Below are 27,591 nucleotides of genomic sequence, written 5' to 3' on the forward strand. Positions count from 1 at the left end.
GTCGGCTGCTGTCAGATAAAACTAGACCTGCTGATTCGGACAGTTAATGATCCAAAATCATAGTTATATATGCTCTCAGTGTCTCTTATATGATAATAAACCTCTGATTCGACAAGGAGGAGTTAGCAGTAAGTTGGTCGACAAGGTACCTTATGCTTGTCGCACGAGTGCATATGTAACAACCTGCGCAGCGGCAGTAGAGACCTAGCTTATGGATATCAGCGTCGCTTAGCTAGATATCCTGGCTGTCATACAATTGATTAAAACCAAATCGGGTATATACCTCCGGGGCTGTGGCGTAATTGGTAGCGCGTGGTATGTTATATCAACAGTCTTACATAAGTTAATCAACTTGTTCTAATAAATTTTCACAGAGACTCCAGATCTTAAGGTTATCCGTTCAAGTCGGGTCAGCCTCACTTCTTTTTTTGCTCTGTTCGCGTGGCTCTATGTGGAAGGACTGTTGAGTTGGTAAATATACTGGAGCATCAATGGGAAGATCTGCATATTTTTGGTCCTCGGAATGCTGCAAGATGCACAAGCTGCCTTAAGCTTTGAGATTCGTGACCAGAGGTCTGCGGTGCCTTCGGATGAACATAGTCTGAACTCGGTGTAAAGTGCCGGAAATATTTTTATATTGGTATTCCGTAAAGGGGTTCGATTGTCACAGGCGAATTCCAACCCACCTTAAGAACTCATTGTGGGAGGTCATGAAGAGCGAAATTATACTTATGACGACTGCCGTAGCAATGACTGACGGACATGTTCAAGTCCAGTCGCCTGCGTATTGTTGATTAGTTGCTTGAAATTTAATCCTGCTACAAAACCTGATGAACCGCCAAAAAATGCAACCATTGGGGCTGTGGCGTAATTGGTAGCGCGTGGTAAGTTCCAAATTACTCTAAGCAGTTCAAACAACATTTGTCTAACAATGTAACAGAGACTCCAGATCTTAAGGTTATCCGTTCAAGTCGGGTCAGCCTCATCCCATCTTTTTTTTTCTTTTTTAATTTTTTAATCTCTTTTCGCTCCTTTTCCCTTTCTTCCCGTCCTGATTTCTTCCTATTCATCGAATAACTATATCCTTTAATTATTTTTTACCACGACCATAATCGCTGCAGGTCATCGTCAACAATGTGCAATTGGTGATCGATCCAGCGGCATGCTGTCATCATATAATGAGTGATCCCTCTATACTTTTCCAGACATACAAGAGCCCACTACATGAGCTTGGCGGTCGACCTGCCTCCATAACTGACACATCATGACCAAGTAGGGTCATGGAATACTACTTGAACAAGTGCATTGCTGCCTTCTGCTGGTTACTTTTCGCCTACAGATCAAAATCAACCGTCATCCTGACGAAGTCGAGACCATAACGTCTCGAGGCTCTAATCGCACTATTAGATTCACGTCTACAGAGACCAAGAAGCATTGAACTCTTCCCTGGTTCTCCGAGACTTCTGTGGCAGCGGCTTTTTGCTTACCTTGTTTGGCTGACGATGGGTTCTGCCGATATGTCGCGGATCACACGGGCTACACTGTGATTGACCCATAATACTACCTGGCGCTGCGTACAACGATTCCAAAGACGCATTGAGCTGGGTATGGTCTCACCTGGAAAGATTTGACACGTCGCACAGATCCCTAACCGGGTTCGGCGCAGGCGCTACTCTAGCACTGGCGATACTGTCGTCCTCGCCCTTACGCAGAGCCAAAGCGATTGATGAACTGCTCATTGCCCTGTGACGTGACTCTATGACATGACATGCATATCCGTACCCACGACAGCCAAGAAGCCTCTGCTGAAACCTAGCTTTGTGATCTGGATGGTTTTCCCTGGTTCTCTTGGGTTCTGTCATTCATATTATCGCAATCCACGCGTTACTGAATTTAGAGATCAACGGCTGTTGCTGTTATTCATGGATCTGGAATAATTTCTATGGAGTCTACTGATTATTACACCGGCGCAGGATCTGTTCACCCTTGAAGAGGAGGAGCTTACGAGTAAGATTCAGGAGGTGGAAGATCGTTGTTGTATGTCATCAGATGATCGGAGTGAACATAGGTGGGATAAGGAGCCCAAGTGAGGGACATGGCATTGGGAGGCCAAAGAGGCGGACATATAGGAATGGTGCTGAGATGCCCAAGTATGGAGAACTATATTATCTAGGTGAAAGCAGTATTTAACCACAGTGGATTTGAAGATTGCAGTTAAGCTCGAGTAAGTGTCAGAATCCGTCTGAATTGAGCATAATCAGATGATATGTATCGAGGAGTAAACAAATAAATCAGATGACACCGATCATTGCTAGTTGACTTTCCCATTCTCTTGCAAGGGATCATGCTTAGCTGGCTAAGAACTACAATGTTCTTAGTGCGATCCAGGGAGTACCTTGAAGGATCTTTATTTCTGCCAGTACCTAGCTACAACTTTCTTCTATACAGTTTAATCAGCGGTCCAGAACATCAAACATGAACAATAATAAAGCTCACAGTAGTTGATGAGTCTGGTGAGCAGCTATCGAAGAGCAATCATTCTCACCGCCGGTCAGTGGCACTGCTGCCATTAGTACGCCGCAGTTCAGCCACGCCTTGGTTTCTTATCTGTGTAGATACTCGGGGCAGGAAGAGAATGAACCCGTGGTCCTGAGTGCAGGATTGGAGGTCTCTCAGATGGTCAGCCGAGAACACTTGGTGGTCCTGGCATCTATGCGTTGAGGCGTTGATGCATTGATGTTTGTAGCTACGTGGTGTCCAACGAAGGTACTCAACACAAAAGTACTGTAGATACATCAGCAGCCACTGAATGCACTATTTACCTCCAAAGTGCAGAACGGACATGCATGTCAGTGAACAAGTTTCTGTGCTCAACGGCTGTGAGGAGACAGCCCTACAGCTGAACTTGAGCAAACCGCATGTCCGCAATGCAAGGATGTATGCCCAACAGAAAGAGCTCCCAGATACGAGGCTCGCACGATGCTATATAATTCAGACCAATGCCAGAAGCATCTTCCACGTTTTCAGTCCAGCCGCTCATGACATTGTCACCGGATCAAACAACGAACATGCAGTTCGAGTTGTGTACGATTTCTGTCGGACTGATTGCGTCCAGCAAAGTGCATGCTCAATGACTATTTGATAACTGCGCAAGGCAAGTGATTCCTCTCCTGCGGTTTGACCCGAGTCTTTAGGTCTGAACGCCTCCCCCGTAAGCCTACTCGGCAACACGTCATTGTATAGCCGAATGACAGTCCCGAAGCGCAAAGTCTCAGATGCCAGGAGTAGTACAAGGACGACTTCTTCTTACCTCATCACGGGCAGCCTACCGGGAAGTGGAGACCGGGATGGGATCTTGGGAGAGTCTGGTTGGATCTCGTCCTCGGATCACATCAGACGAACCCCGCAATGTCTTTGAAATTTTCCTTCTTGTTGGGATAGAATTGATCGTATGGGGTAATATGGGGGACGATTGAGCCATTAATTGAATAATGAAAATAATGGAAACTCCGTGCTGGCGATGATGTGATGGAAATAGTCCTGTCTAGAACGAGGATCAGGTTTTAATTTTGACTACTCCGTACTTACTCCGAAATGTAAATCATCGACAACCGACGGAGTAGACTACAATCACCCCGCAAATTGACTAGGGAGTCTAAGTCAGGTACGGCAGCGGACGGACTACCCCGCAGCCTCGACGAAAATTCTGTTCGGACGATTCTGTTAGGTAGTAGACCATGGAGAAGCCTCCAAAGTCTCCAAAGTCTCCAGGTACTGTGAAGCCTGATTGATCAGTTCTACCGGGTCAGTGTTTCTGCTGTTTTCTACGGATTACTGTAGTGACGTTGATCTCGTAAGGGTGGTCAGAGCGCGGTTGCACTTGGGTATACGGAAGACAGCCGAGTCGAGATATCAACTTCCACATCGATGTCTAAAGTCTTTCAGTAAAAGATGCAGTGGACATGTGCTCCGGCAGACTGTAGGTAAAGGGCAAAATAGGAGGTCGTTACCTATCGAAATGGCATCTGGGACCGTACTCAAACTCGACATAGCGCACATAGATCGCCAACATACTCCCCCGTGCACTGCACTATCAACCTTGGTACCTGATATGAAGCACAACGTTTTGCGCAATTTGAGGCATTTTCTCCTGAGGCATATTACGCAGGAGAAACAGAAGAAATCCTGTCGCATGCAACAATTGCAGGCGATGATTTGTGAATACTGGCCACCATGACACATTGAAATCCCATTTAGGAAGATCCAGCCCTACTAAGTGGAGGACGTGACTGGTTCCAGTCAGCTGATGGACTAATTTTTTTCCAGTCTCCTTGTTGAACTGCTGCTTAGAAGTTAGGGAGAGCCTGGACCTCAACATTATGCACTGAATCTGGGGAAGGGCTATGCCATTGCCGCTGTTACAATGCTACTATTGAAACATAGGCCTATGAATAGTTCTCAAAAGGCGTCACTTGATCTCTAAGATATTGAAAATAGGAAGTGTTTCAGTGGTGAATGTGGTTAGGTGTAAATACCTGGTAAGGAAGAGTTACCTAGTTGGATACTACGGTAAGCTACTCCGTACTGTAAGATACCTAGCCACACATGACGCCAGGTGTCTCCAACGTGCTGAGGCAATTTTTTCCAAATTTAGCCCCTTTTATGGCCAATCATCTTGTGGCAATGAGGTATTTTTCCCCTTCTGGCCTTCTCTTACCTCATTTGCGCCATTTTCAGTCTTTCCTGTTTTAGGAAATTTGACTGTACCTACCTCTACCAAGGAGGAACTGTCATTTACAATGGCATTGTCGTGGTTATGGAACGAGATGAAGATTGTATCTAGAGTTGAAGGGGAGGAAATAGAGAGGACTAAACACTGATACATGTAAGAAAGAGAAGAACTCCATATAGACCAGTCTTCATACAGAGTAGAAAGGTAGGTAGGTAGAGATCCTCGTCATAATAACGCCCGGCGGAAGTGGAACCCACTAGCAAAATTGAAGTTCAAGACTTTGCCGCTTTTCCTCACTGCCCCGGACCGGCCCCGTGCCTGGCCGATCGCATAGAGCCGGAAACTTGTATCAAATGTGTATTCAGATTTCAGGTCAGTCAAGGGACAGTTTGATACTATTCCAAGTGCTGTCTGTATATAAGGAAGCTCTCCCTCCGTTCTTCGGATGCCTGATAGTAATTGATTCTCATAATTATCCTCTCATCTCGTGTCTCAAAGTTGGCCTGTCTGTTGCATGGATCGCAGGCGACATCTTCCTCTTCCATTCTATCTCCGATAAGCTTCTTTCCCCGGTTGACTGTTAGCCGTGCTTTCGTCATTCCTCCGCCGCAACAGACTATCCTCTCTATCCATCTTCCCCTTTCTCATATCCCAATTGCTGAATTGACTCATTCCTCTCCAGACCGCTGTCTGTCCTGGTATGTTCCTTGACTGCCTATCTTCTTATCTCTCCCGTCGTGCATATCCCGGTTCCTTCCCGTGCTTGTGTATCCTTCTTATCTATGAAGCTTTCCTAACAATGTCCCCTCCCATGAACTTTCTTTTGACTTTTATCTCCTTACTCACCGCTAACACTCTTTAACACCAGCAGTTTTCCTTCATCCCTTTCTTTCCCTTCATCAACCTCTCAGCTCTCCGCTGAAAAACGACACAAATACACATCATGGCTTCCCCGCTTCCACCCCCCGCATTCAGATGCCCATGTCAATGGCAACGTCCTTCCCACCGCATCAGTTCCCAAGCTCTACGGGAGCGGCGATGGCGCTCAGTCTGGTGCTGGCACCCCCATTGGCTTTCAAAGATACCCACACAACAAGATTCTCGACCATGTAGCGGGATCGAATGTGCGCCATCCATCTCCTCAGCCTACTCATCTGGGAATTCCCGGTAGTCCTCTACACCGGGTCCTCTCCGAGGAAGATCCCGGCTACATTGCTGCCAAGTTCGAGGGCAAGCAGAAGCAGATGGAACAAGGTATGCATTACTCGCTCGGATAAGTTCATGCGCAAGATCTGTGCCGCTGATACGGGTTGTTTCGCCTATAGTCATGGACCAATTAGAAGAGAAGGGCTTTTTCCCTAGTGATTTTATTGTTTCCGAGACCACCTGGTTCTACAACATGCTTGGAATCGACGACACCTACTTCCAGACCGAAACCGTCGACTCTATTGTCACCCAGATCCTGTCTCTCTATGCCGCGAAAGTGGCAGCTTATGCGCGCGATGACAAGAAGCTTGAAATCAGACTGGACAAGGAAGCGGAAGATCACGCTGTCTACATCGATACAAGCAAACCTGGCATTTCGTCCGTCGATGGGCCCCGTTACGAACAAAGAATTGACGCCAAGTATATCAACAACTCGACTCCTGAGAACAGCTACAGAGTTGAGACTTTCCGTTCGCCAACTCCTCTTCCTGGAGACAGCGAGCAGCAGCTCCGTTGCTACTTCGTCTACAAGTGTCAATTCGCCAACCCCAATCCCGGTCCCAACGAGACGGACATCGAGATCATTGGCGAGAAGAGATTCTTGCAAAAGGCAACTGCCAACACCAAGGCCATCTACCAGGAGATCATCAGCAATGCGGTGAACCGGGCCGGTCCTGTCATTGAGATGTTCGAAATTGAAGGCAGTCGCGAGAAGAGACTGGTTATCGCCTATCGCCAGGGCTCTGCTATGGGGCTGTTCAGCGCGCTCTCCGACTTGTACCACTACTACCGCTTGACCAGCTCTAGGAAGTATCTTGAAAACTTCTCCAACGGCATCACAGTCATCTCTCTGTACCTGCGCCCGCTGAAGAATGCAGAGATCTCCGCCAAGTACCCTCCCATTGAGGCAGCCATCCACCAGATCATCAAGGAGACCTCTCTTCTTTACTGCATTCCTCAGAACCGCTTCCAGCACCACTTCGCCGTTGGCCGCCTGAGTTTGCAGGAGACCATCTACGCTCATTGCGCGTGGGTGTTCGTGCAGCAGTTCTTGAACCGTCTCGGCTCTGAATACACCTCGTTGGCTGCCGTGCTTGACGCCAACAACAGCGTCCATCAGGAGTTGCTCTCGAAGATCAAGAAGCGGCTGCGTACTGAAACCTTTACGGCCGACTACATTTTCGAGATCATTAACAAATACCCGGAGCTAATCCACAAGCTCTACCTGGACTTTGCCAACACCCATTATGTGCAGACTCGCGCCTCGGAGGATGACTTCCTGCCAACGCTCAGCTACCTGCGCTTGCAGGTCGACGAAGTCCTGGACAGCACGAGACTGAAGCAGCTCATTTCCAGTACCGTTGCTAACGAGCACGACGAAATGGTCATGAGCGCCTTCCGGGTATTCAACACCTCCATTCTCAAGACCAACTTCTTCACGCCGACGAAGGTGGCTCTCAGCTTCCGACTGAACCCTGATTTCCTGCCCGAACACGAGTACCCACAGCGTCTGTACGGCATGTTCCTTGTGATCAGCTCCGAGTTCCGCGGATTCCACCTGCGTTTCCGCGACATTGCTCGGGGTGGTATCCGTATTGTCAAGAGTCGTAACAAGGAAGCTTACAGCATCAATGCTCGCTCCCTGTTCGATGAAAACTACAACTTGGCAAACACGCAACAGCGCAAGAACAAGGATATTCCGGAAGGAGGTGCTAAGGGTGTCATTCTGCTGGATGTTAACCACCAGGACAAGGCTCGTGTCGCCTTTGAAAAGTACATCGACAGCATTCTGGATCTCCTATTGCCGCCAGCCAGCCCGGGCATCAAGGACCCCATCGTTGATCTACATGGCAAGGATGAGATTCTGTTCATGGGCCCCGACGAGAACACGGCCGAGTTGGTCGATTGGGCCACAGAACATGCGCGCAACCGTGGTGCTCCGTGGTGGAAGTCCTTCTTCACGGGCAAGAGCCCCAGGCTAGGTGGTATTCCTCACGATACGTACGGTATGACTACCCTTTCAGTGCGCCAGTATGTACTAGGTATCTACCGCAAACTGGGCATCGATCCCTCCAACATCCGCAAACTCCAGACTGGCGGTCCCGACGGTGATCTGGGGTCCAACGAAATTTTGCTTGCCAACGAAAAGTACACCGCCATTGTTGATGGTTCCGGTGTGATTGTCGACCCTCACGGTCTGGATCACCAGGAGCTTATCCGACTGGCTAAGAAGCGAGTCACCATCTCCGAATTTGATCTGTCGAAATTGTCTCCTGAGGGCTACCGCGTCCTGGTGGATGAGAGCGACGTCAAGCTTCCCAGCGGCGAGGTCGTGCACAATGGGATGCTGTTCCGAAACACTTTCCACTTGCGCTCCGACCAGCATTACGACATGTTTGTGCCTTGCGGTGGACGGCCCGAGTCCATCGACCTGTCCACTGTTGGAAAGCTCATTCAAAATGGCAAGTCTGTCATTCCGTACATCGTCGAGGGTGCCAATCTGTTCATCACCCAGGACAGCAAGTTGCGCCTTGAACGCGCCGGATGCATTCTGTTCAAGGATGCTTCGGCTAACAAGGGTGGTGTGACATCGTCATCGCTGGAAGTTCTGGCCTCGCTCTCGTTTGACGACCAGGAGTTTGTCGAGAACATGTGCATCCGGGAAGACGGCACCGTACCACAGTTCTACAGCGACTACGTCAAGCAAGTGCAGGAGATCATCAAGTCCAACGCCACACTGGAATTTGAGGCGATCTGGCGCGAGCATGAGCAGACTGGCGTTTTGCGCAGCGTGTTGAGTGATCGACTCAGCGTTGCCATTACGCAGCTGGATGAGGAGTTGCAAAAGACGAACCTGTGGGATAATGTAGAGCTCCGCCGCTCTGTCTTGAGCGATGCCCTTCCCAATCTTCTCCTGGACAAGATTGGTTTGGACACCATTCTTCATCGGGTGCGTTTCCCCCCGACTTTGTTACGCTGAAGCGAGAAACTGACAGAATTTGGATAGGTTCCGGAGAACTATCTGCGCGCTATCTTCGGCAGCTATCTTGCGAGCCGATTCGTATACAAGCACGGTAGCAGTCCTAGCCAGTTCTCATTCTTTGATTTGTGAGTCGTCCCCTTGCTGTATTGGTTCTTATCCTTTTCTTATCCTGGATCTAACCACATACCACAGCATGACCCAACGGCTTGCCGCAGTTAAGCTCTCATAATATATAGTTAGACAAGGACACTTGAGTGCTCTCTAGATTCATGATTTTGCATTTGCCGGGGGTTTCAAAAAGACCGCAAAGGCGGTTCTTCACACATTAATATTGACATTGCATGGGAACATGGGCTGAGTAAAAAGGTTATGAGTAATTGATGAATAGCAGATCTTTTTCTTTCAATTTTTCTTTTCTTTTCTTTAGGCTGGTTTGGAGTAGCAGTATTACCGTCTCACACAAACTGTGTTAGAAGCAAGGATGGAGTGAAGGAGAATCTCCATTTCCTTTTTTGGCTGGACCCGTCTACTGCTTCCTCAATGCAGAGCCCTCAGCCACCCCAACTCATCATCTTAGTCATCTAGAGCACGGCTTGGATGCTCTAGTTCGATGGAAAGTCTTGAAGAGGAGGAACTGTCGTGATCTATTACCACTCTTCATGAGCAGGATGAGTCCAGACGGCTAACGGCACCTCCGGCCTCTCCCATTGCAGCCGACTGAGGAGACAACCCCACGAAAGAGATATCCTGGTTGAACACTAAGACCAACATTGTAGCGAAATGCGGGGTAGCGGCGCCGTCTCAAGTATTTAGCTCTTTTCCCAGGTTGCAGATGCATCTAGACAGGCTCGGTTATCTTAAAAAGGTGTTCATATTCGTTTCTCTGACCCCGACGCGTCACAATTCCCCCGGCATACTGATATCATCGACCAATGGAGACTTTTCAACGGAGCAAACTTCTGCATCTGTAGACTGCATCATCGGCCTCGGTTTCAGATGCCGGCAGAACCGGCACTTGTGAGGATTTGCTTGTTCCTGCAAGGTGTCTTGTTTGTTTCTCTGGCCATTCAGAGCTGGCGGAAAGGTGGCATGAAGCTTTGCCGAGGTCGTGCTTTGGTTTCTTGTCTTGTCATTGCGCCTGATGAAGGATACGCATGATGGGTGTCTGGATTGGGAAGAGTATGCGAGTCTACTGGCAGGGAACCTGCTTCAGCTTACAGGACGAGAGGGTTGTTGGTGGGATTTTCCGGAAAGGAGGACGAGGAGAGTCCTCTACTTTGCTATGACATGCGAGGTGACTGCGTCAATTCGTACTGCAGCGGTTGAACTGGGCGTTTCAGGGTGATTGGGGGCTGGGTGCCCGTGCCATTGTCGTTGTGACGAACAGCAGAGAGAAATCTCCAATGGCAGATTGATGCATCGTGGGCTTTCTTGAGGCCTCAGCCTCGGTTGGAGAAGGCAGATTATGGTATAAGAGCCTCCAGAATGGCTTGCTGGATGGCCGCTTTCATCAGCGGTCTTCTCATTGAATCGCAGCGTTCAGTTTCGACTAGACATCTACATAAGGACAGGATGCTTTCCCAGGTTTCTGTTATCGTTGCGGGACTGTCCTTGGCGTCCTTTGTGTGTGCTGCACCCTCGCTGGAATCTCGGGCTACCTCCAGTTCGTGAGACTGTGACCGTACAGGTACTTGTCTGTCTAATTGACATGGGGCAGATCCATCCGCTTTCCCAGACTTGCAGCGAGCGGCCGAGCTCTCCTCTGCTGCTTATACAGGCTGCGTGGGCTCTGCTTTCGATGTCACCATCACCAAGCAGATCTATGATCTGGCAACCGATACCCAGGTGCCTTAGCCTGTTGTTCATTGAGAATCATAGTGTGGCTGGACCGTCGCTCACGCGTGCAATGAGCCTAGGGTTATATCGGCTACTCGACCACGAAAAGGACCATCGCGGTCGTCATGAGAGGATCGACCACGGCTACGGATATCCTCAACGACGTCGACACCACCCAGGTCACTCCGACCTTAGCTGGCGTCAGCTTCCCCTCTGGCGTCACCATCATGAACGGCGTGTACAGACCCTGGGCCGCTGTCCACGACGAAGTCATCGCCGAGGTCCAGAGCCTGATCGCCCAGTATCCGGGATATACCCTCGAGTCCACGGGACACTCGCTTGGCGGAGCCCTGACGTACATGTCTTATATCGCTTTGGCGCAGAACTTCCCAACCAAGTCGCTCAGAAGCAATGCCCTCGCGGCATTCCCGATTGGCAACCAGGCATTTGCCGACTTTGGCACCGCGCAGAACGGGACGCTTATCCGGGGAAATAATGCGAATGATGGTGTTCCCGTAAGTGCTATGCTGGGAACTGAGGTGCTGACTAGAATTGGATGTTAGTGCTAACGCTATGAGCTTTTAGAACATGTATGTCACGGCGCCGTATAACTTTGTTCATTATGGAATTGTAAGTCTCTCCGTGCTGGATTTCGGGGTCCCCAAGTCCTCCAGCAAAACTGCCAATTCTTTCTCCTTTTGCTCATTCGGTGTCCCTGTAGGAGTATTACAGCTACGGTACTGCAGCCACTACCCTCAAATGCTCTGGCGAGAGGGATCTGCAATGCTCCGCTGGGAATGGCATGGTAGGCGTGACAGCAGGTCATTTTAGCAGCTTCGGGATCACACTTGGATCCGCAGGCTGCGGACCCTAGATTTAACCTCAAGCGATGTTGAAATACTCAGAGTGCGCCGTCGCGTCACGACCAAGGTATGTGTTGGCTGGAAGAACGAAGGTATGGTACATGGCCTTGGAAGACCAAGAGGGGGCGGTTCGCTTTGATCTGATCCGATACTTCGTTCTTGATTATATTGTACAGAATGCTGCAGCGTATAAGATATGTACAATGAATGAATGCCCCTACAGGCCAGGACTATCGGCTATCCAACTCAAACTTGAAGCCCTCTTCATGATCGGTGCGTTCGAGTTTCTCAAGCTGTGCCCATTGCTCCGGGTAGTGCGCTTTGGCCCACTTTTCGACCTCATCTTTCCAGTATTGATAAGGAATGGCATTGTAAAGGCGGCCAATACTAAAACATGAATCGTTAGCAGTGTTTCCAAAAACGGCGCCAAAATAAAGGGTCTGTTAAGAGGAAAGGTGACATACGAGTCGTAAGTCGGAGAGTATCCGATTTCCTCTTGCATCTTGTTAATCGCCTGAGTCGCAAGCTCAAACTCGCACTGTGCAGCCAACGCTTCGACGTATGCCGTATACAGCCGGCGGTCAACTTCGATCTCGAGTAGTTTGACCTTGTCCATCATCCTCATCGCCTCTTGGGTTCCATGATGGTGCTTCTCGCACATCCTGAAGAAGGCCAAGATCGTCCTGGTTGACGGTCCTTCCTCTGACTGCAGAATGTCGCGGAAGATCTCCATGCTCTTATCTGGCATATCACAACAGGCGTAAGCCAGCATCAACTCGTTTAGGAGTCGGGTGTTGAGGTCCACTTCTACATCCAGCTTGAGCATGTTGTGGACAAGCTCCAGGTTCTTAGCGTCTTGCATTTGAGCAATGCCTTGGAAACACCGCGCATAAGTATCAGGCTTCGGCCGGCGCGCGAAGTCCTCCGCTTGGCGCATATGCCCAAACACGAGGACCGCCAGATCGCCTCTTTTGCGCTTGAAGAAGGACGTCATGATCTCAGTCCTCATGCTCACTCCCGTTTCTGGAAAGGCGACCTGCAGCAATCCGTATGCCTCCCACGCGTCTGCACTATCCTGACTGGTGTCCAAGATGTGATTAGTGAGCGCCTGCCGGATTTTCGTCCTCTCCTCCGAGTCGTACGATCCGAGACGGGGGCGAAGCAATTCTGAGACGCCTTCCCAGTCGTGCCGGTAGAGCAAGAGGTGCGTCAGCGCTGCGAGGGTGTCTGCCTCTAGACGGACGTTGTTTTCAAATAATGGGTCCAGAAAAGACGAAACACGGTCGTACAACGCATCATCTTTCCCCAGCAAGCAAAGCATACTTAGGAGCCTATTCATTAATGGCAAATTCTCAAGTGTGAATGAGCCGACGTCCTGTAGATCTTCCACCAATTCCATCGTCCGTCTCACGTTGCCAGCAATAATTTCAGCTTCCAACCGCAGGAGACGTGTTTGCGTATCTGGCACAACATTCCATTGAGAAGTTAGGGCGGCGAAGTCGGTGGCAAGCTGCGGGTCCTTGATGGAATTGGCGTATTGAATGAGGTTATTGATGTGAGAGGCAGTAAGCGCTGTCTTCACGTTCGGATCTTCTAATGCCCATGCCTGGAGCAGTTCCGAGATCTCAGAGGCGCTCTTGCCATGGACCGCTTCCCACAGCAACATCGTGCCCACAGTCTCTGATTTGGACGCCTGAGAGACTGACTCAACGATAGGCTTCGCCCACGATATCTCGGATTTGAGAAGCGCATATTTAACCACAGCTTCCTTGGTAGCAAGCGTAGGCTCGATGCCACCAGTGATTGGACACTCATACATGATCTTGACAGCCGACAGTAAGTCTTGCTCAATGAGCATTTTGACCAATTGCTCGTGAGTTTCGCTATCGAATTTGATACCGAGCTCATCGAATTTCTTCTTAGTGGTCCAGCGAAGTTGCTGCTTATCATTGTTCATGGCGAAGCCTCTCATCACTGTAAGCCATGGCGAGGGCTTGGTCTTGCGCAGCCTGCTCCAAAACCTCTCGACAACATGCCGTGCTTCCTCCGGGTTGCCATTCAAGGCTTGGAATTTGATATAGGCAGAGAGGGCAGGTCGACTAATATTATGGGCACCATAGCCATGATCAGCACACAGTTCCAGAAAAGCGAAACGAGCTACCTTGAGAACGGCATCACGCGATTCCGGAAGGCATTTGGCTTCCGACAGGACAAACAGCACATTCTCAAGGTTCTCTGTAGAATACATTGTCTGCCAATCTTCAGCTTCCAGCTCGGCTTCATGAGACCTCACGTATTTCCATGTCATAGAGAGCAGTTGCGCCTGATACCCGGTAATGACCTCGGAATTCTCCGCTCGCGCCACGAAGAAGTCATGAAACGCCTTTGTCAATACACCGAGCGCCGGACCCCTACTTTTGTCAGACAGCGCTCTCTTTAAGTCCCTCATCGGTTTCAAGCCGGCCTCAGAAGGTAGAGTTGCAGACTGCGGAGTATTGGCTGGGGGTGCCATGTTGAACGCGAATAGACTCCGTCGTTGAGCATGGTGGGGATTGATAATGTCTAGCCTCCGAGCCCGGTGATGTCGCGTAATGTGAAGAAGTCGATTGCAACGTTGCAAGGGAAATAACGGTTCATTATTCAGGATGGCTCGAAACACTCGTCTGGTAAGATGGGATTGCATGTTGATAAAAGCCGGAAGAGCGACCAGCTGGCAGATAGGTCTTGACACAATCCCTCGAGGCTCGAGAGCCGATCCAGAATATTTATTGATTTAATAGAGTCAAAGGGTGCCAATTTGCATCATTGAGAAATGCGGAGAGTCCCTCGGATTTGCTGGACGTTGATGAAAAGAGCAATGAAAGGGTGACAGCAGTGGAAGTGGTGCGGCTCTTGGCGCAGCGAAAAGAAATCCGAACTGATCTGCTCCACTTCCTGACAGTCTCCGATCCAGAATCTAGCAGTGCTCTCGTCTCATCTTCAAACGTTCTTCAGCCTGAAGTGTGAAGGCTGGGTGAAGATAGTGACGACAAGATGGTTTTCAATATCCTTTCTTCATCGCCTCTTCGATCATTGGGCTCAAGTCTTGGTTCCTTCTCGACCTGCCGATGGAGTTCAAGTCTGCCCAGCAAGACAGCCCATCAACGTACTGCTGCCGTGTTTCAAAGTGCGCATACCTCCTGTCCCTTATTTCTCGAAGAATAATTTGAGAAATCTTTGTGAAGGAATGCTTTTCGGACCTGCTGTTGACTTGTGTGTTTAGACAGAGTGTTCCAGCGCCGTCGCCTACCAAACCGCCAAAAATTCCTCGAGGACCAGAAGGCCCAAGGTGAAAGTAGGGCCCTAGAGAAGTTTCAGACTCGTGATTGGAAAGCGGGTGATATCTACGCTCCCCATGATCTCAGTCCGGCAGAAATGAAGAAGTGGAGAAAGCGCCAGGGCCCGGCAGCAGATGCCTTTGACGCTTTGAACATGAATCCGCTTGATCTTTACAAGGTTCGCTTGGAATCCAGAACGCTATGCTCTCGTTCTCGTTCGCAGGCAAAGACGCAGTAGATGGCTAACCAGGCATTATTCCCACCACAGAACTTTTCTATAATGTCCGAATATATCACCCCAATGGGCCGCATAAAGCACAGAAGCGCAACCGGCCTACGACCCGTCAACCAGCGCAAGATTGCAAAGGCTATTCGGAGAGCAATCGGCATTGGCCTCATGCCAAGTGTCCACAGACATCCCGAGATTCTGGCGGCGGAAGCAAAGGCGAGGATGGAGGGAACCCCCATCTATTAGACGCGGGAGCTCGTTTGCGTGTATTCAATATGATGTCGAAATATGCACGGCCGGAGTTGTTTAATTTTTATGTCTTACCACATTTATCAATCCCCAAGATGTTCGCAATGGGAGATACCTGTACTACTACTATTGATTGGATTAAGAAGGGCTATGTTATGGATAGAATCTATACCGTCACCTCAGTATTTACACAATCGGGATTGCTTCTTTAGAATTTTAGATCATTCCTGCTTCACTGTTCCAGGGGGTTTTGGTTGTGGTTGCTCAACTGGCTTTCCCCACTATTACCTGCATACGTCAAAGGACCCCGTTGAACGTAGTGGTGGAGTAAACAATCCCCCATCTTCAACCTTGTCAACTATCTAGTCTGCTCCTTTCCCCCCTGCCCTGTGCGTTTCTATATTATTGATCATTTGTCATTGTCTGCTGGTCCAGTCATGCCCATCACCAATGGTTGACTCCCTCTGTTCCTTGCTTTAAGCGGTATGAATACTGACTGGACTCGTAGAATCCATCTGGGCCGCGAGCCCCTCCACCACGAGGGGTCAGCCCACCCAGTTATCCTCGGATGCGAAAGGAGAACGTTTGGCTTATGCGGTATGAATATCATGGTGAAAGCTTTGCTGACTATCAGAATCAACGATAGCTGACAAATTTTGGCATACAGTCCGGTAAATCGATCTTCTTGCGTTCGATCGATAACCCCTCCATCGCCAGGCAGTATACCGAACACAAGGCACAGACGACAGTTGCTCGCTTCTCGCCTTCTGGCTTTTACGTTGCCAGTGGTGACGCTACTGGTCTAGTAAGGGTTTGGGATTGCGTCGGTGAAGGAATCACAAAGGGCGAATACAGCATTGTTAACGGTCGTATCAATGATCTGGCCTGGGACGGCGACTCTCAGCGCATCATCGCCGTTGGTGATGGAAAGCAGAGATACGGCCACTGCATCACATGGGATAGTGGCAACACTGTTGGTGAGATCTATGGACATACACAGCAGATCAATTCCGTCTCCATCAGGCAACAAAGACCGCTGAGAGCGGCAGCCGCTGGTGACGACAAGAATCTAGTCTTTTACCACGGAGCGCCATTCAAATTCAATACAGGAATCAGGGACAAGCACACGAATTACATATACGGAGTTGGATTCAGCCCCGATGGTTCGACATTGGTTAGTGTTGGTGCCGATCGAAAGATCTGGCTCTACGACGGAAAGACTGGCGAACCTAAAGGTCAGATTGGCGAAGGAGAGCATAAAGGAAGTATCTTCAGCGTGTCATGGTCGAAGGATTCGAAGAAGTTTGTCACCGCGAGCGCTGATCGAACCGTGAAAATCTGGGATGCGGAGGCAGGCAAGGTCTGTCAGAGCTGGACCCTGGGAGAGGAAGGAAACTCCAACGTCCGCGATCAGCAAGTGGGTGTTGTTTGGCCTTCTGGCAGAAGCGACAATCTGCTTATTAGTCTATCACTCAGCGGTGACCTGAACTACCTGGTCGAAGGGACACCTGAGCCCCGACAGGTAATTCAAGGTCATCAGAAGAGCATAACATCCTTGACTCAATCCTCCTCAGAGGGCAAGGACGAGACACTGTGGACCGGCAGCTTTGACGGAAGGGTGTGCAGCTGGGATGTATCGACTGGAGCCGCTGAGGAGGCGGATGGGGACTGCCATTCGGCATATGTCGCAGGCCTCGCGTCGACACAGGAAGGAACTGGCAGGATTTACAGTGTGGCTTGGGATGATACGTTACGGTCCGTCGATGTCGGCGCCAGAACATACACTGGAAGCAACTCCAAGCTTTCTGGGCAGCCCAAGAGTGTCGCAGCCGGTGACTCGACAGTTTTGGTGGGTACATCCGAAGGCATTGAGATCTATAAGGACGGAAAGAAGACCGGCGATTTCAAACCAAAATCCACAGTTACTGCTGTCGCTGCTCGTGGCAATGTCGCGGCGGTTGGAGGCGAAGATTCAACCGTGCAGATCTGCGAAATTTCCAATTCGAGTCTGTCTCCAAAGACAGACATCAAAGCCTCTCGGAACCCAGTGTCTGCTCTTGCCTTTTCGCCCAATGGGTCTCTGCTTGCCATTGGTGACTCGCGAGGCCGCGTGCTCGTGTACCAGGTGGCCGACGGCAGTCTGGTCACTGACCGTTGGACGGCACACACAGCAAGAATTACTTCTATTGCCTGGAACGAAAGTGGCACACTCTTAGCGAGCGGTTCTTTGGATACGAACATATTTGTGTGGAGTTTAGCCAACCAAGGAGATTGGTTGCAAGTGTCCAATGCTCACAAGGAGGGTGTCAATGGTGTTGCCTGGCTTGCCGGCGGGTCCAGGATTGCCTCTGCCGGCGCTGATGCCGCAGTCAAGGTTTGGAAGGTAGAAGGCTTGGAATAGGGTCATCTCAATGCGCAAGGCGATAGTGAAGGTCATCATTGGAGCTTGTATCACTTGATTGCTAATCATGCTTCGGGCTTGCGGATTGTTGATGGATATATTGTCAGAATCATAGCATAACATCTGCACATATTTATCTTTTGTTCGACTACATATTGTAACAATAATTATAAGCGTTCTTTTGTCTGAGCGCGTAATCGATGCTTTTCAAAGGACGTGGCAGTAGCTATGCATCACTGGTATCACTACGTAATGGCTGTTGGCGCGCGCTCCACACCGGCCTAAAGCCTAAAGTGGACTCCCCCAAAGTGATCGCCCAAACAGTCCTGGCAGCGTCAACAAAGCTTCTGCTGAACATATGCGACTCGCTACCCAATAATACTGCATAAGTTCACAGTAATGGGCTCTTTCGTGTGCCTTGCGAAAGGCAAAGGACAATGAGCTGGTAACATGTCTCTGTCTGGGGACTCGTCTCGAGGTTCCCGTCGCTTTCTGCGCCCAACGAAGGTAACATGGATCGCACTCCCCAGCTCTCACATCTAGACATCGGCAATTCTAACTTTTGTAATTCAAGCAGCTTCGACAAGCGACATTTGTTCTACCAAAGACTGGTCAACGCTTAAGAGGGCTTGTCAATTTACGAAGCTCACATATTGTAACCAGCAATGATGATGAGGAGCGACGGGGCCTTCTCTCCGGGGAGGTCTCCGCGGACCGTCAAGACGTTATATCGCGGATTTGGAGTCAAGTCTCAGAAATATGGCACTGGACGCGTGATTTTGTCACCTCCGAGCCCGGAATAGGGGTTTTGAAATGCAGTTTGGCCTACCTACTCGGGTCTCTTGCTACTTTCATTCCCGCAGTTGCGGCCTTCCTGGGCCATCAAGATGGCAAGCATGTGGTGGCTACTGTCACAGTATATTTCCATCCAGCGCGGACACAAGGGAGCATGTATAAGGCGCTGATTTGCGCTCTTTTGGCCTTCCTATACGCAGCCTTCATTTCCCTAACGAGCATGTGTGTTAGCATGTTCTTCCAGGATACGCTGGACATGCGCGCAGTTGGCCATGCCGTTGTTCTTATAGTGTTCTGCGGAGGTGGCTTGGGTTTCATAGGATGGACGAAGCAAAGCTTCGGCGATCCGCTTGTGAATGTCGCTTGTTCCCTTGCTTCGCTTGCGTCCATCACCGTACTCACGAAAGAAGGTGCGGTGCAAAGCGGAGACTTGTCCTTCACCAAGGTCGTCCAAGTTTTGAAGATGGTCATCATGGGCGTCGCCGCTGCCATGACCGTGTCATTCTTGATATTCCCAATATCTGCGCGGAAAAAGCTACGCTCGAACCTCGCTATTGTGACCGAGACTCTGGCAATCATGCTGGCTCTCATTACGGACAGCTTTCTGAGTGGCTCTGAGGAGGAACTCCAGACGGCCGAGTTCCTCGACGCAGCTGAGAGACACAAAAAGGCATATGCCCAACTCGATAAGCTTGTCCGAGAGGCAAAGCTCGAGCACTACGTCGCGGGGACAGAGAAGGAATACAGGCTAGAAAAGAACTTGGTTCGATGGGTCCAAGATATCACGCACAATATGGGAGGACTACGCAGTGCTGCTTCGCTGCAATTTCAACTTTTGAAGCAAGCGAAGCTGGTTGATCCAGTATCTTACCGCGATAGAAAGCATGCGCCCAATGGTACTGACCATGTGCCATTGCCAAGTCCGTACTCCTCGCACGGGCACAGTACACTTCTCGAATCAATTGACGAGCTGCCTGAACAACGACTTGGAGGAGACGAAGAGGCAGCAGCTGAAGATGATCACCGACACAGTGAAGACCACTCTGATCCTAATCCGGCCCGAGACGAAGGATCTTCTGTCGAGCATACCCTTCAACCCGAAGACTTGTTTGCGCTGTTCATCAGTCACTTAGGGCCTTCCATGGTATGTCAATCTCTTTGCGGTTGAACCACGCCGAGCTTATGCTAACTGTCAACAGCGGTCCCTTGCTTTCACCTTGAAAGAAATTTTCAAAGAGATCCCTTTTACGCCTGCGCCTGACTATAAAGTCTCTGTCAACAGTAGGTTCCATGTTAGTCTTGATCGCGCGCTGGAACTTTATCAAGAATCGCGAGAGAAGGCTCTGAAGGTTCTCTACCGCCAGAAGGAACTTTTACAGATCCAAACGCCGGAGGTAGAAGCGGATCTCGAGGAAGTTTCTGCCAGCTGCGGTCATTTCAGTTTCTCACTACTGGAATTTGGCGAACAGCTGAAAGACCTGCTGGCAATCTTAGACGAACTACAACTCGAAGCCGAGGAGAGACCTAGTGGGAGATCATGGGACTGGTTAAAAGTATGGCGGTTGAGAACAGCCGAAACGCAGAACACGCAGCCTGTCGATTCTGGTAAGTTCTATCAAGCTGGCACAAACGCTTCTTATCTACTTGGCCCTAATGGAAAGATCGTACAGAACAACCATTACTTGGGCCAACGGTAGGAGAAGGGGTGACTCCTGTGGCCTCTATCAGTCCCTTCGGACTGGAAGGTAGACAGACACCTCCAACAAAACGCGCGGAAAAACTGCCCGCGAAGGAGCGCCTCAGTTATCGAATCTGGAAATCTCTTGGAGTATTCCGACGTGAAGACACAAAGTTCGCGATCAAGGTCGGCACAGGAGCAGCCCTGTACGCTTTGCCAGCCTTCCTTAAATCCACACGGCCTTTCTATTCTCACTGGAGAGGTGAATGGGGCTTGTTATCCTACATGTTGGTGTGTTCTATGACAATCGGGGCGTCCAATACCACTGGTTATTCTCGATTCCTGGGTACATGCCTAGGAGCACTCTGTGCCATTACGGCATGGTACGTGACCGATGGGAACGTTTTTGGACTGGCCATTCTCGGTCTGCTCATGGCAACTTGGACATCTTATATAATCGTTGTCATGGGGAAAGGACCGATGGGTCGATTCATTATGCTCACCTACAATCTTTCCGTACTGTACGCGTACTCCCTGACGCAAAAAGAGGGCAGTGATGACCAGGATGAGGGTGGCGATTCTCCCATCATCACCGACATAACGCTCCATCGAGTTGCAGCGGTTTTGTCTGGCTGCATCTGGGGTATCATCATTACGCGGCTCATTTGGCCTATTAGCGCGCGCAAGGAGCTCAAGGACGGCCTGAGCCTCTTATGGCTTCGTATGAGCCTGATCTGGAAACGCTACCCGTTGTCCCTACTGGCGAAAGGGGAAAGTTCCACAGGCTTCATGACTCCAAGAGAGAAGCTGGAGATTGAGCGGTTTCTCTCTCGTCTGGAAGCTCTTCAAGCTGCCGCTCGTGCAGAATTTGAGCTGAAGAGTCCGTTTCCCGATGCTGCATACAGCAATATACTCCGTCGCACAAGGAGCATGGTGGACGCATTCCACGCCATGAATCTAGAGATGATCAAAAATGTGCCTGCTTCAGAAGGTGAACTGGCTCTGCTCAGTTATACAGCTCAGGAAAGAGAGCATTTGTCTGCTCGCATCAGCCACTTATTATCAGGTAGATTCTTGCACATCCCTAACACTTTGCTGTGTTCTGAACCAGCTGACACTTGGCAGTTATGGCGTCTTCTATGAAATTGGAATATCCGCTGATCGATGTACTTCCGAACATTGAGCATGCAAGAGATCGACTTCTTGCCCGTATATTCCACTATCGCAAGGACCCTGAGGCTTCTCGGCTGACAACGGACGAAGATTATGCCTTGCTCTATGCCTACAGTAAGTTGAGCCTGGTCCCTTACCGTCACACATGAACGCATGGACGCTCTATGGAGCTGCATATTGCAAATTGATCTGACATTGACTGACCTTAATTGAAGTTTTGGTGACGGGTCAATTATCCACCGAGATTGTGGAAATTATGGAAGAGATTGGTAGATTATTCGGTGTGCTCAGTGAGGATGTAGTAAAGTTAGTTTACTAGGCGTTTCCTGACCGAAACTCTTTGGAGCTCTATACTTAGTTTACCAATGGTCCATTACCTCTTAAATCATCAAGGTATCTCTGTAGTATTGTCCTCTCTGCGATCTCTACGCCTGGTCGCAATTGCGGTTGGTTGTCGTGACTGGAACCTCATCTTTCTGCTTTTGGCGGGGAAGTCCACCTCCACGATTCACCCCCGACCTCCTTCCATCGCCTCGGTCATCAACGCGCCGCTTTTTTCATCGAGATTTCGCCCATCTGTGCGATCCTTTATCATCCGCGACCTCCAGAGCAGATCGGGGGCCAGTTTAATGGCATGTATTCTCATTAATGAAGGCCTAGTTCTCCCCACTTCCGGCTTCGCGCAGCCCGTCGCGCCTCTGCGAGCCTTGCAATCATGCAGATCGATCCGGCAGCCCTGAGTCGGACAGACTCTGCATCAACTGCGACAGCATCATCCAAGACCGCAGCACCTGGCCCTGCGACGACACAAAAGTCTACGAAGGCTTTGATATCAGTTCCGCGATTGGATCTCGAACCTATATACACGGAACTAAAAGCCGCTATCGGTGAAAACTGGGCTGAGTACAAAGAATCTACAACTCTATTCCTTCTGGGTATGTGCGCCTTCTTACTACTTGCTTCGCTTCGCTTCTTTTGCTCGTCATGGAGCTGACGACCGATCCTCTGTGGCAGGACATCTCAATCAAAATGAGCTCGCGTCGCGCATTGATCACATAGTTTGCGCCGACCAGAAGACCGAACACCTCCACAACAATTTTATATGTGCGGTCATAGGGAACCTCACAAGAGATCTCCCCGACCATGGCGTGGCAAGTTGGGTGTCAGCGAACGACAAGCCGTCGGTCGTATCGAAACCCTCCTCTGGAGATGCCGCGGAGGCAAGGTTGAAGACAGAGGTTATGCAGTTACCTCCCAGAGACCGTCGGCGAATAAAAGCGATTCCAGAGGTATGTCACCGGGGATTCTGTGGATTATGACGGGCTCTGACTTTGTCATCATAACCAGCGTGACCCTCATGAGGTCGTGCCAAATGAAGTGGAAGAATATCATCTCGCGAAACAGATCAAGCTCCCTAGCCAAGTCCCAGCTAGTGCTGGGGGTTTGAATAAAACGAGTGAGTCCATACACATCTTGAACACTGCTTTGATCAAGCCGGACTAACTGGTCGGTGACCACCAGATTGGGAGTTAGAGATTCGGAAACGCTACGCGCAACCCTTGGCATCGGAAACTGGCGAATTTCCAGACGCCGAATCAATACATGCGCGAATGATACCGATATGCTATGAGGAGTCTGTAGTTAGCGGTGCAGGCTTCCCGTGTGCTGAGTTTATGGCGATTGCAACAGAGACTTTCGTTAAGGAAGTACTATCCGTGGTGTTTTCCCGTACCAGGTGTAATGGCCCGTCTGGCACGATCAACGGCATGATGATGCGCAAATATCGACAGCAGCTTGAGCTAGAGGAGCTAGCTTATACTCGCGGCGAGATCGTTAAAGACAGCGCGACAGGGCTTCTACCCGTTGAGGCCAAGGAAGCTAGGAATCGGAAGCCTCTCGGAGTCCGCGATCTTCGACTAGCGCTCGAAATTGGAGGAGGAGTGCTCAGTCATATGCCTCTTATTGTCGATCATATTATGGGAGGTTATTTCGAGGATGAATTCGAGACCGACAAACAAGAGCAAACCGACGAAGTTGTCGACACTGCCGATAATGACACAAGACCGGCCCAGTTCGCAGACGAAATGGAAGTGGAGGACGATGCAGAGTTGCTGGACTGGGAAGGAGCCACCGCGGTAGATCGGGCTCAATTGGGATCGTTACTAGATGAGTGCCTTTCTCTGGCCTCATGAGCGTTCGTTTGGCGACTTACAGTCGGTCTCCCTGGCTGTTATGTCTAAGATGGTCTCTAATGGCCCCATCGGAAGACCAGCTCCCCCTCCCTTTGTTCTCCTTCCCCTTCCTCCTCACTCTCCAGTTCATTTATGCTTTCTTAGTTGCATGTGCTTAGCATGTTTCTACTGCTGCGCAAGGACAGCAGCATGCCGGTCTGGACAGGTGGCAGCTGTTAAGGCGTCTTTGGAGTCACAGAGGACTGTTGTCATTGGTTGGACATCATGAGTTTGCATTTGGCATGGAGTTCGAACTGAAATCTCTGTTGTACTATTTCTTTCCGCTTTTTCTCTTGTTGTCCCTGTGTTTGTTTATTGGTGGAGTTTTGCTTCGTAGGCTTCTGCTTTGAAGCGACGTCGAAAGACATCAAGGTTCGCACAGCCTTGGCAGTTTACTGGAGGGATCTTATGCGGCGATGGTGAAGAAGAGATGGAAATGACGGTGCTCGGATGTGCTGCGAGTCGCGCTTGATACCCAGGACTCGGTTAATTTACTGTTCTCTTTAGCTTTCTATTTTTTCGTTTTCCTTCCCCGCCTCTCTCTTTTCAGATCAGGGTATGTCGGGTGTCGAATTCCATCTTGGCCCTTTGTGATGAGAAGATATGAAGCTTTCTTAAGCGGGAAATGGCTCTGTATGTCGTTCTCTGAGGCTACTTCCTCTTCATCTTACTGTATATTACTAGAATTGCTCTTGTGATAGTTCCACATCGACCTATCTATTGTTAATGGGCGGCCTTACATCGTAGTGGCACATATCGCACTGGTGAACTGTATCGCTCATCAGATGCAATGCTGTCATTGCTTTATAAGATTAATGATGTAGATGTCTATCATTTCTGCTTCTAGAAAGCATTCCCATCAGTCACTTATTCGAGCTGGCCATTCGTCACTTATTCGAGCTGGCCATTCTCCAGAACGCCAAATCCGTGATAGCATCAATGTCTCGGCTGAACAATGCAATATAAAACCTGATAGTGTACATTTAATTTACTGTGTGAGACGGTCTGCAACCATCTTGAGAATCTCTTCTGTCGACTTGCGTGCGTTGGCTGGATCCTTGGCCACAGATTGCCAAACCTCACCATGTTTGGGCTCAGTCGAGACGCACTTGGCCACAACGTCTGCTCGTTTTTCCTGTACGAAAAGTCACGTTAGTCGCAAGGACATGATGGCAATAAATCAAAGTTGGACGAAGATGAACGAACCTCTGTACCATGCTGCAGCAGGAATTTGTAGTACCAAGCCCAGCCGTCGCCGTGATCGCTGTCAGACACGATGGCTTTCTCGAACCACGTCATGGCTTTTTCCAGTCGACGCTCACCCCAAAATATACGGGCTACCGTGATAAACAGGATCGGGTCGTTATCCACTTTCTTGATCGCCTCCAAACTACGGGCCTTCCGTTGCGCCCGAGGCTCGAGATGCCAGATACTCTCGCTCCATAGTAAACCGGAGGTCGGAACTTCCTGCAGAGCCTTGGCCATCAAGACCTTGGCCTGTCCGATATTATTTGCACGCCGTTCCACACGCACACTCTCTGTCCATAACTCAGCGCTCTTTGGGACGGCAAGGCGTGCCCTATCGAGAACTGAACGAGCCTTGACTACGGCACCGGACTTCTCTTCAAGTCTGGAGGCCAAGAGCCAAAGCGGCACCGATTTGGGACAAGCTCTGGTACCAGTACTGTAGGCCTCTCTGGCTTGTGGATACTTGTTCTGGTATTCGTAGATTTGGCCCTTCATCATCCAAAGTTTATCGGCCTTGGGATACAGCTGCAACCCCTGATTAACCAGATCAAGCGCCTCGTCGATGTTGCCCAGTTGCCGTTCAAAGGCGACACTCTTGATCCAAACACGGTCAGTGCCAGCTTCCCGTCGGGCGGTTGCGAGGAGTTCCCTAGCTTGATCTGTCTGGTCCGCATCCGCTTCCAATTTGACAGCGGCGAGCCAGATGTCCTCATTGTTCGGATTCTGATTGAAAGCCCGCCCGAGCACGCGTCGAGCGTCGTCGATCTCGCCAGCTTGCCACTTCTCCTTCGCAAGCTGGAGCCACAGCTCTTCGCTCTGAGGGCATGCCTCCACTGCCTTCTCAAGGACTTGCCAGAGCGCCTCTTTGGAGCCATGGTTACGCTCCAAGTCGGCAGCCGCGAGCCAAATAGATCGACGGTTGACAAAGACACGCAATGCATAAGCATAAATTGCTCTTGCAGTCTCGTATTTGCCCCTGGCAATGCTGGCCTTCGCATCGTCCATCCAGATATCCTTGCGGTCATCGTCTTCATCAAGGCCCCATCCGAGAGTCTCGCGGATGATTGCGCCACATGTGAGAATGGCTCCCTCTTCCTCGCACTTCTCAGCTTCCGCGATCCATTCCTCTCTCTTAAGCATGGCATTTTCCCTTGCCAGCGCTTGAACTGCCCTCTTCATCACATTGACCTTCTCGAAAGTGCCCATTTGCTCCTGCAATCGTGCAGCCGCGATCCAAACTTCATGACTCGTAGGGACGGCCTTGCGAGCAGCATTCAGAACCTTTTGTGCATTTTCAGGATTCTCTAGACGAGCAAGAGCGAGCCATAACTCAACCGACAAAGGAATCATTTCGACTGCCTTCGCCAGCAAAAGACGTGCATCGGCGGGATCTTCTTCCAGGTTCACGGCTTCTTTCCAGATGGCCACAGACTGGGGCACGTGGAGAATAGCCTGCCTCAGCACATTCTTTTTCGCGCGAGTGTCGGACTCCAGTCTCATGGCCTCGATCCAAAGTCTTGTGGAACGATCATTATTCTTGATTGCATTGGCTGCAATGACCTTGGCATTGTGGCCTTCGTTCAGACGGATATTTTCGAGCCACGCATCCTCACTCTTCGGGCATAGTTCGCAACCCTTGGCAATGATGTTCCTGGCGGCCACAATTCTTCCAGCAAGTTCTTCCAATCGCGCAAGTGCAATCCATCCAGGAGCGTGCTTAGGGTTCGTTTTGGTTACGGATTCCAATAAGACACGCACTCGTTTGATGTCGCCAATCTCGACTTCGCCAGCTTTCAGCTCCGACTGCGTCAGACTTGTGAGATATCCTTTCGGGTCGATGTTGGTCGCACTCCCAGAGGAAGAATCAGCAGTGGAACCCCGGGCGGCTTGATCAAGCCTGACCTTAAGCACCTTATCACGGGCAGCACTAATATCCGCAAAGTTCGTCATCGTGCCATCCGCATCGCCTCCACGGACATCCGTCTGGGTACCGTCATCGGCTATGGTGGTTTCGAACTGAGTGGAGTCCCTTGCACTGGCAATAACGCTGTCTGGTACCGCATAGAAGCGCTGTCGTAGGTTCTGCTTAGCTCTTCGATTCTTCCCCGTCAGGTCTCCGACTTCCGGCAGATTGGCCCATTGCTCTTCTGAAACCGAGGCTAGTGAGCGCTTCAGGTCGGCAAACTGCTGTTGAATTTTCGGATTTTTGCGTTCGTATTCTTCACGTTCTTGACGTTCTCGAGCTTCCCTATAGGTGGCGAAGGAATCAAGTCGGTCGTCTGTCCAAACAACGGGGGTAAACCCGATGAACAACGCATCTCCAAGATACAAGGAATGGGAGGGAGGAATGTACTAACCTTCTTGCTTTCCGGCGCTTGTCCATCTTCTCATCTACTTCTTTGTAGATGCGGTCCGCCTCGTCATCTTCCTGATCGAATTGCCCGTAGGCAAAAAGCCCAACCTCATTGTCCGGATCTTGGAAACGCTCATCTTCCTCTTCTTCCTCTTTCTCTTCCCGTCCACCCTTTTCGCGTCCTGCGCCATATGCGGTTGGGGAGCTGCTCCGAGAAGTTGCGCTCTCTTTGCAAGAGCGGCCTGAATCTGCTCAGGTGTAGGCCCCTCGCGCGCAGGTCCTAGGTCAGAACGGGTG

General features: G+C 50.2%; 7 protein-coding genes and 2 non-coding genes across 9 annotated transcripts; 7 read left to right on the forward strand and 2 right to left on the reverse strand.

Annotated features, from left to right (window-relative positions):
- The first annotated feature begins 287 nt into the window (after positions 1-287).
- P174DRAFT_t5 lies at positions 288-419 on the forward strand. Its single transcript has one exon. It is a non-coding gene; the product is annotated as a tRNA-OTHER (tRNA).
- A 437-nt stretch (positions 420-856) lies between these two features.
- On the forward strand, positions 857-985 carry P174DRAFT_t6. The gene has a single exon. It is a non-coding gene; the product is annotated as a tRNA-Leu (tRNA).
- Positions 986-5,085: 4,100 nt separating this feature from the next.
- On the forward strand, positions 5,086-9,150 carry P174DRAFT_508781 (glutamate dehydrogenase (NAD(+)); the record flags this gene model as incomplete). Its single annotated transcript, XM_024831490.1, has 5 exons — positions 5,086-5,104; positions 5,708-5,986; positions 6,058-8,888; positions 8,946-9,046; positions 9,114-9,150. The coding sequence occupies 5 exons, from the start codon at positions 5,086-5,088 to the stop codon at positions 9,148-9,150; spliced, it is 3,267 nt and encodes a 1,088-aa protein (XP_024687127.1).
- A 366-nt stretch (positions 9,151-9,516) lies between these two features.
- P174DRAFT_436958 (uncharacterized protein) lies at positions 9,517-10,286 on the forward strand. The gene has a single exon (XM_024826164.1). It carries the CDS (start codon positions 9,918-9,920, stop codon positions 10,077-10,079), a length of 162 nt encoding a protein of 53 aa, XP_024687128.1. The 5' UTR covers positions 9,517-9,917; the 3' UTR covers positions 10,080-10,286.
- Positions 10,287-10,493: 207 nt separating this feature from the next.
- P174DRAFT_382108 (putative alkaline lipase) lies at positions 10,494-11,631 on the forward strand (the record flags this gene model as incomplete). The annotated part of the gene is made up of 5 exons (XM_024823107.1): positions 10,494-10,584; positions 10,639-10,766; positions 10,838-11,272; positions 11,343-11,387; positions 11,479-11,631. The coding sequence occupies 5 exons, from the start codon at positions 10,494-10,496 to the stop codon at positions 11,629-11,631; spliced, it is 852 nt and encodes a 283-aa protein (XP_024687129.1).
- A 219-nt stretch (positions 11,632-11,850) lies between these two features.
- On the reverse strand, positions 11,851-14,132 carry P174DRAFT_426818 (putative mitochondrial respiratory complex I chaperone (Cia84); the record flags this gene model as incomplete). Its single annotated transcript, XM_024825401.1, has 2 exons — positions 11,851-12,007; positions 12,085-14,132. 2 exons carry the CDS (start codon positions 14,130-14,132, stop codon positions 11,851-11,853), a joined length of 2,205 nt encoding a protein of 734 aa, XP_024687130.1.
- Positions 14,133-14,620: 488 nt separating this feature from the next.
- P174DRAFT_399414 (mitochondrial 37S ribosomal protein bS18m) lies at positions 14,621-15,561 on the forward strand. The gene is made up of 3 exons (XM_024823871.1): positions 14,621-14,786; positions 14,883-15,115; positions 15,206-15,561. Exons 1-3 carry the CDS (start codon positions 14,654-14,656, stop codon positions 15,410-15,412), a joined length of 573 nt encoding a protein of 190 aa, XP_024687131.1. The 5' UTR covers positions 14,621-14,653; the 3' UTR covers positions 15,413-15,561.
- Positions 15,562-15,852: 291 nt separating this feature from the next.
- P174DRAFT_426820 (uncharacterized protein) lies at positions 15,853-23,654 on the forward strand (the record flags this gene model as incomplete). The annotated part of the gene is made up of 12 exons (XM_024825402.1): positions 15,853-15,868; positions 15,924-16,012; positions 16,083-17,798; positions 18,394-19,755; positions 19,811-20,216; positions 20,282-21,355; positions 21,415-21,576; positions 21,678-21,768; positions 22,117-22,397; positions 22,477-22,751; positions 22,810-22,918; positions 22,984-23,654. 12 exons carry the CDS (start codon positions 15,853-15,855, stop codon positions 23,652-23,654), a joined length of 6,252 nt encoding a protein of 2,083 aa, XP_024687132.1.
- Positions 23,655-24,438: 784 nt separating this feature from the next.
- Positions 24,439-27,406, reverse strand: P174DRAFT_436963 (U4/U6-U5 snRNP complex subunit PRP6). Its single transcript, XM_024826165.1, has 7 exons — positions 27,244-27,406; positions 25,227-27,220; positions 25,085-25,190; positions 25,016-25,063; positions 24,985-24,994; positions 24,900-24,957; positions 24,439-24,828 (listed from the first exon to the last, which is right to left on the reverse strand). Exons 1-7 carry the CDS (start codon positions 27,257-27,259, stop codon positions 24,682-24,684), a joined length of 2,379 nt encoding a protein of 792 aa, XP_024687133.1. The 5' UTR covers positions 27,260-27,406; the 3' UTR covers positions 24,439-24,681.
- Positions 27,407-27,591: the final 185 nt, after the last annotated feature.

Source organism: Aspergillus novofumigatus (assembly GCF_002847465.1).
Source record: "Aspergillus novofumigatus IBT 16806 chromosome Unknown P174scaffold_1, whole genome shotgun sequence".
Classification (NCBI taxonomy): Eukaryota; Fungi; Ascomycota; class Eurotiomycetes; order Eurotiales; family Aspergillaceae; genus Aspergillus; species Aspergillus novofumigatus.

Coding starts and splice junctions, on each gene's coding strand:
- P174DRAFT_436958 (XM_024826164.1), top strand. CDS start 9,918: ATGCCGGCAGAACCGGCACTTGTGAGGATTTGCTTGTTCCTGCAAGGT.
- P174DRAFT_399414 (XM_024823871.1), top strand. CDS start 14,654: ATGGTTTTCAATATCCTTTCTTCATCGCCTCTTCGATCATTGGGCTCA. Junction 14,787..14,882: donor TACTGCTGCCGTGTTTCAAA/GTGCGCATACCT, acceptor TTGTGTGTTTAG/ACAGAGTGTTCCAGCGCCGT. Junction 15,116..15,205: donor ATCCGCTTGATCTTTACAAG/GTTCGCTTGGAA, acceptor TTCCCACCACAG/AACTTTTCTATAATGTCCGA.
- P174DRAFT_436963 (XM_024826165.1), bottom strand. Junction 25,191..25,226: donor CTGAGTTATGGACAGAGAGT/GTGCGTGTGGAA, acceptor AATATCGGACAG/GCCAAGGTCTTGATGGCCAA. Junction 24,829..24,899: donor TGCTGCAGCATGGTACAGAG/GTTCGTTCATCT, acceptor CTTTTCGTACAG/GAAAAACGAGCAGACGTTGT.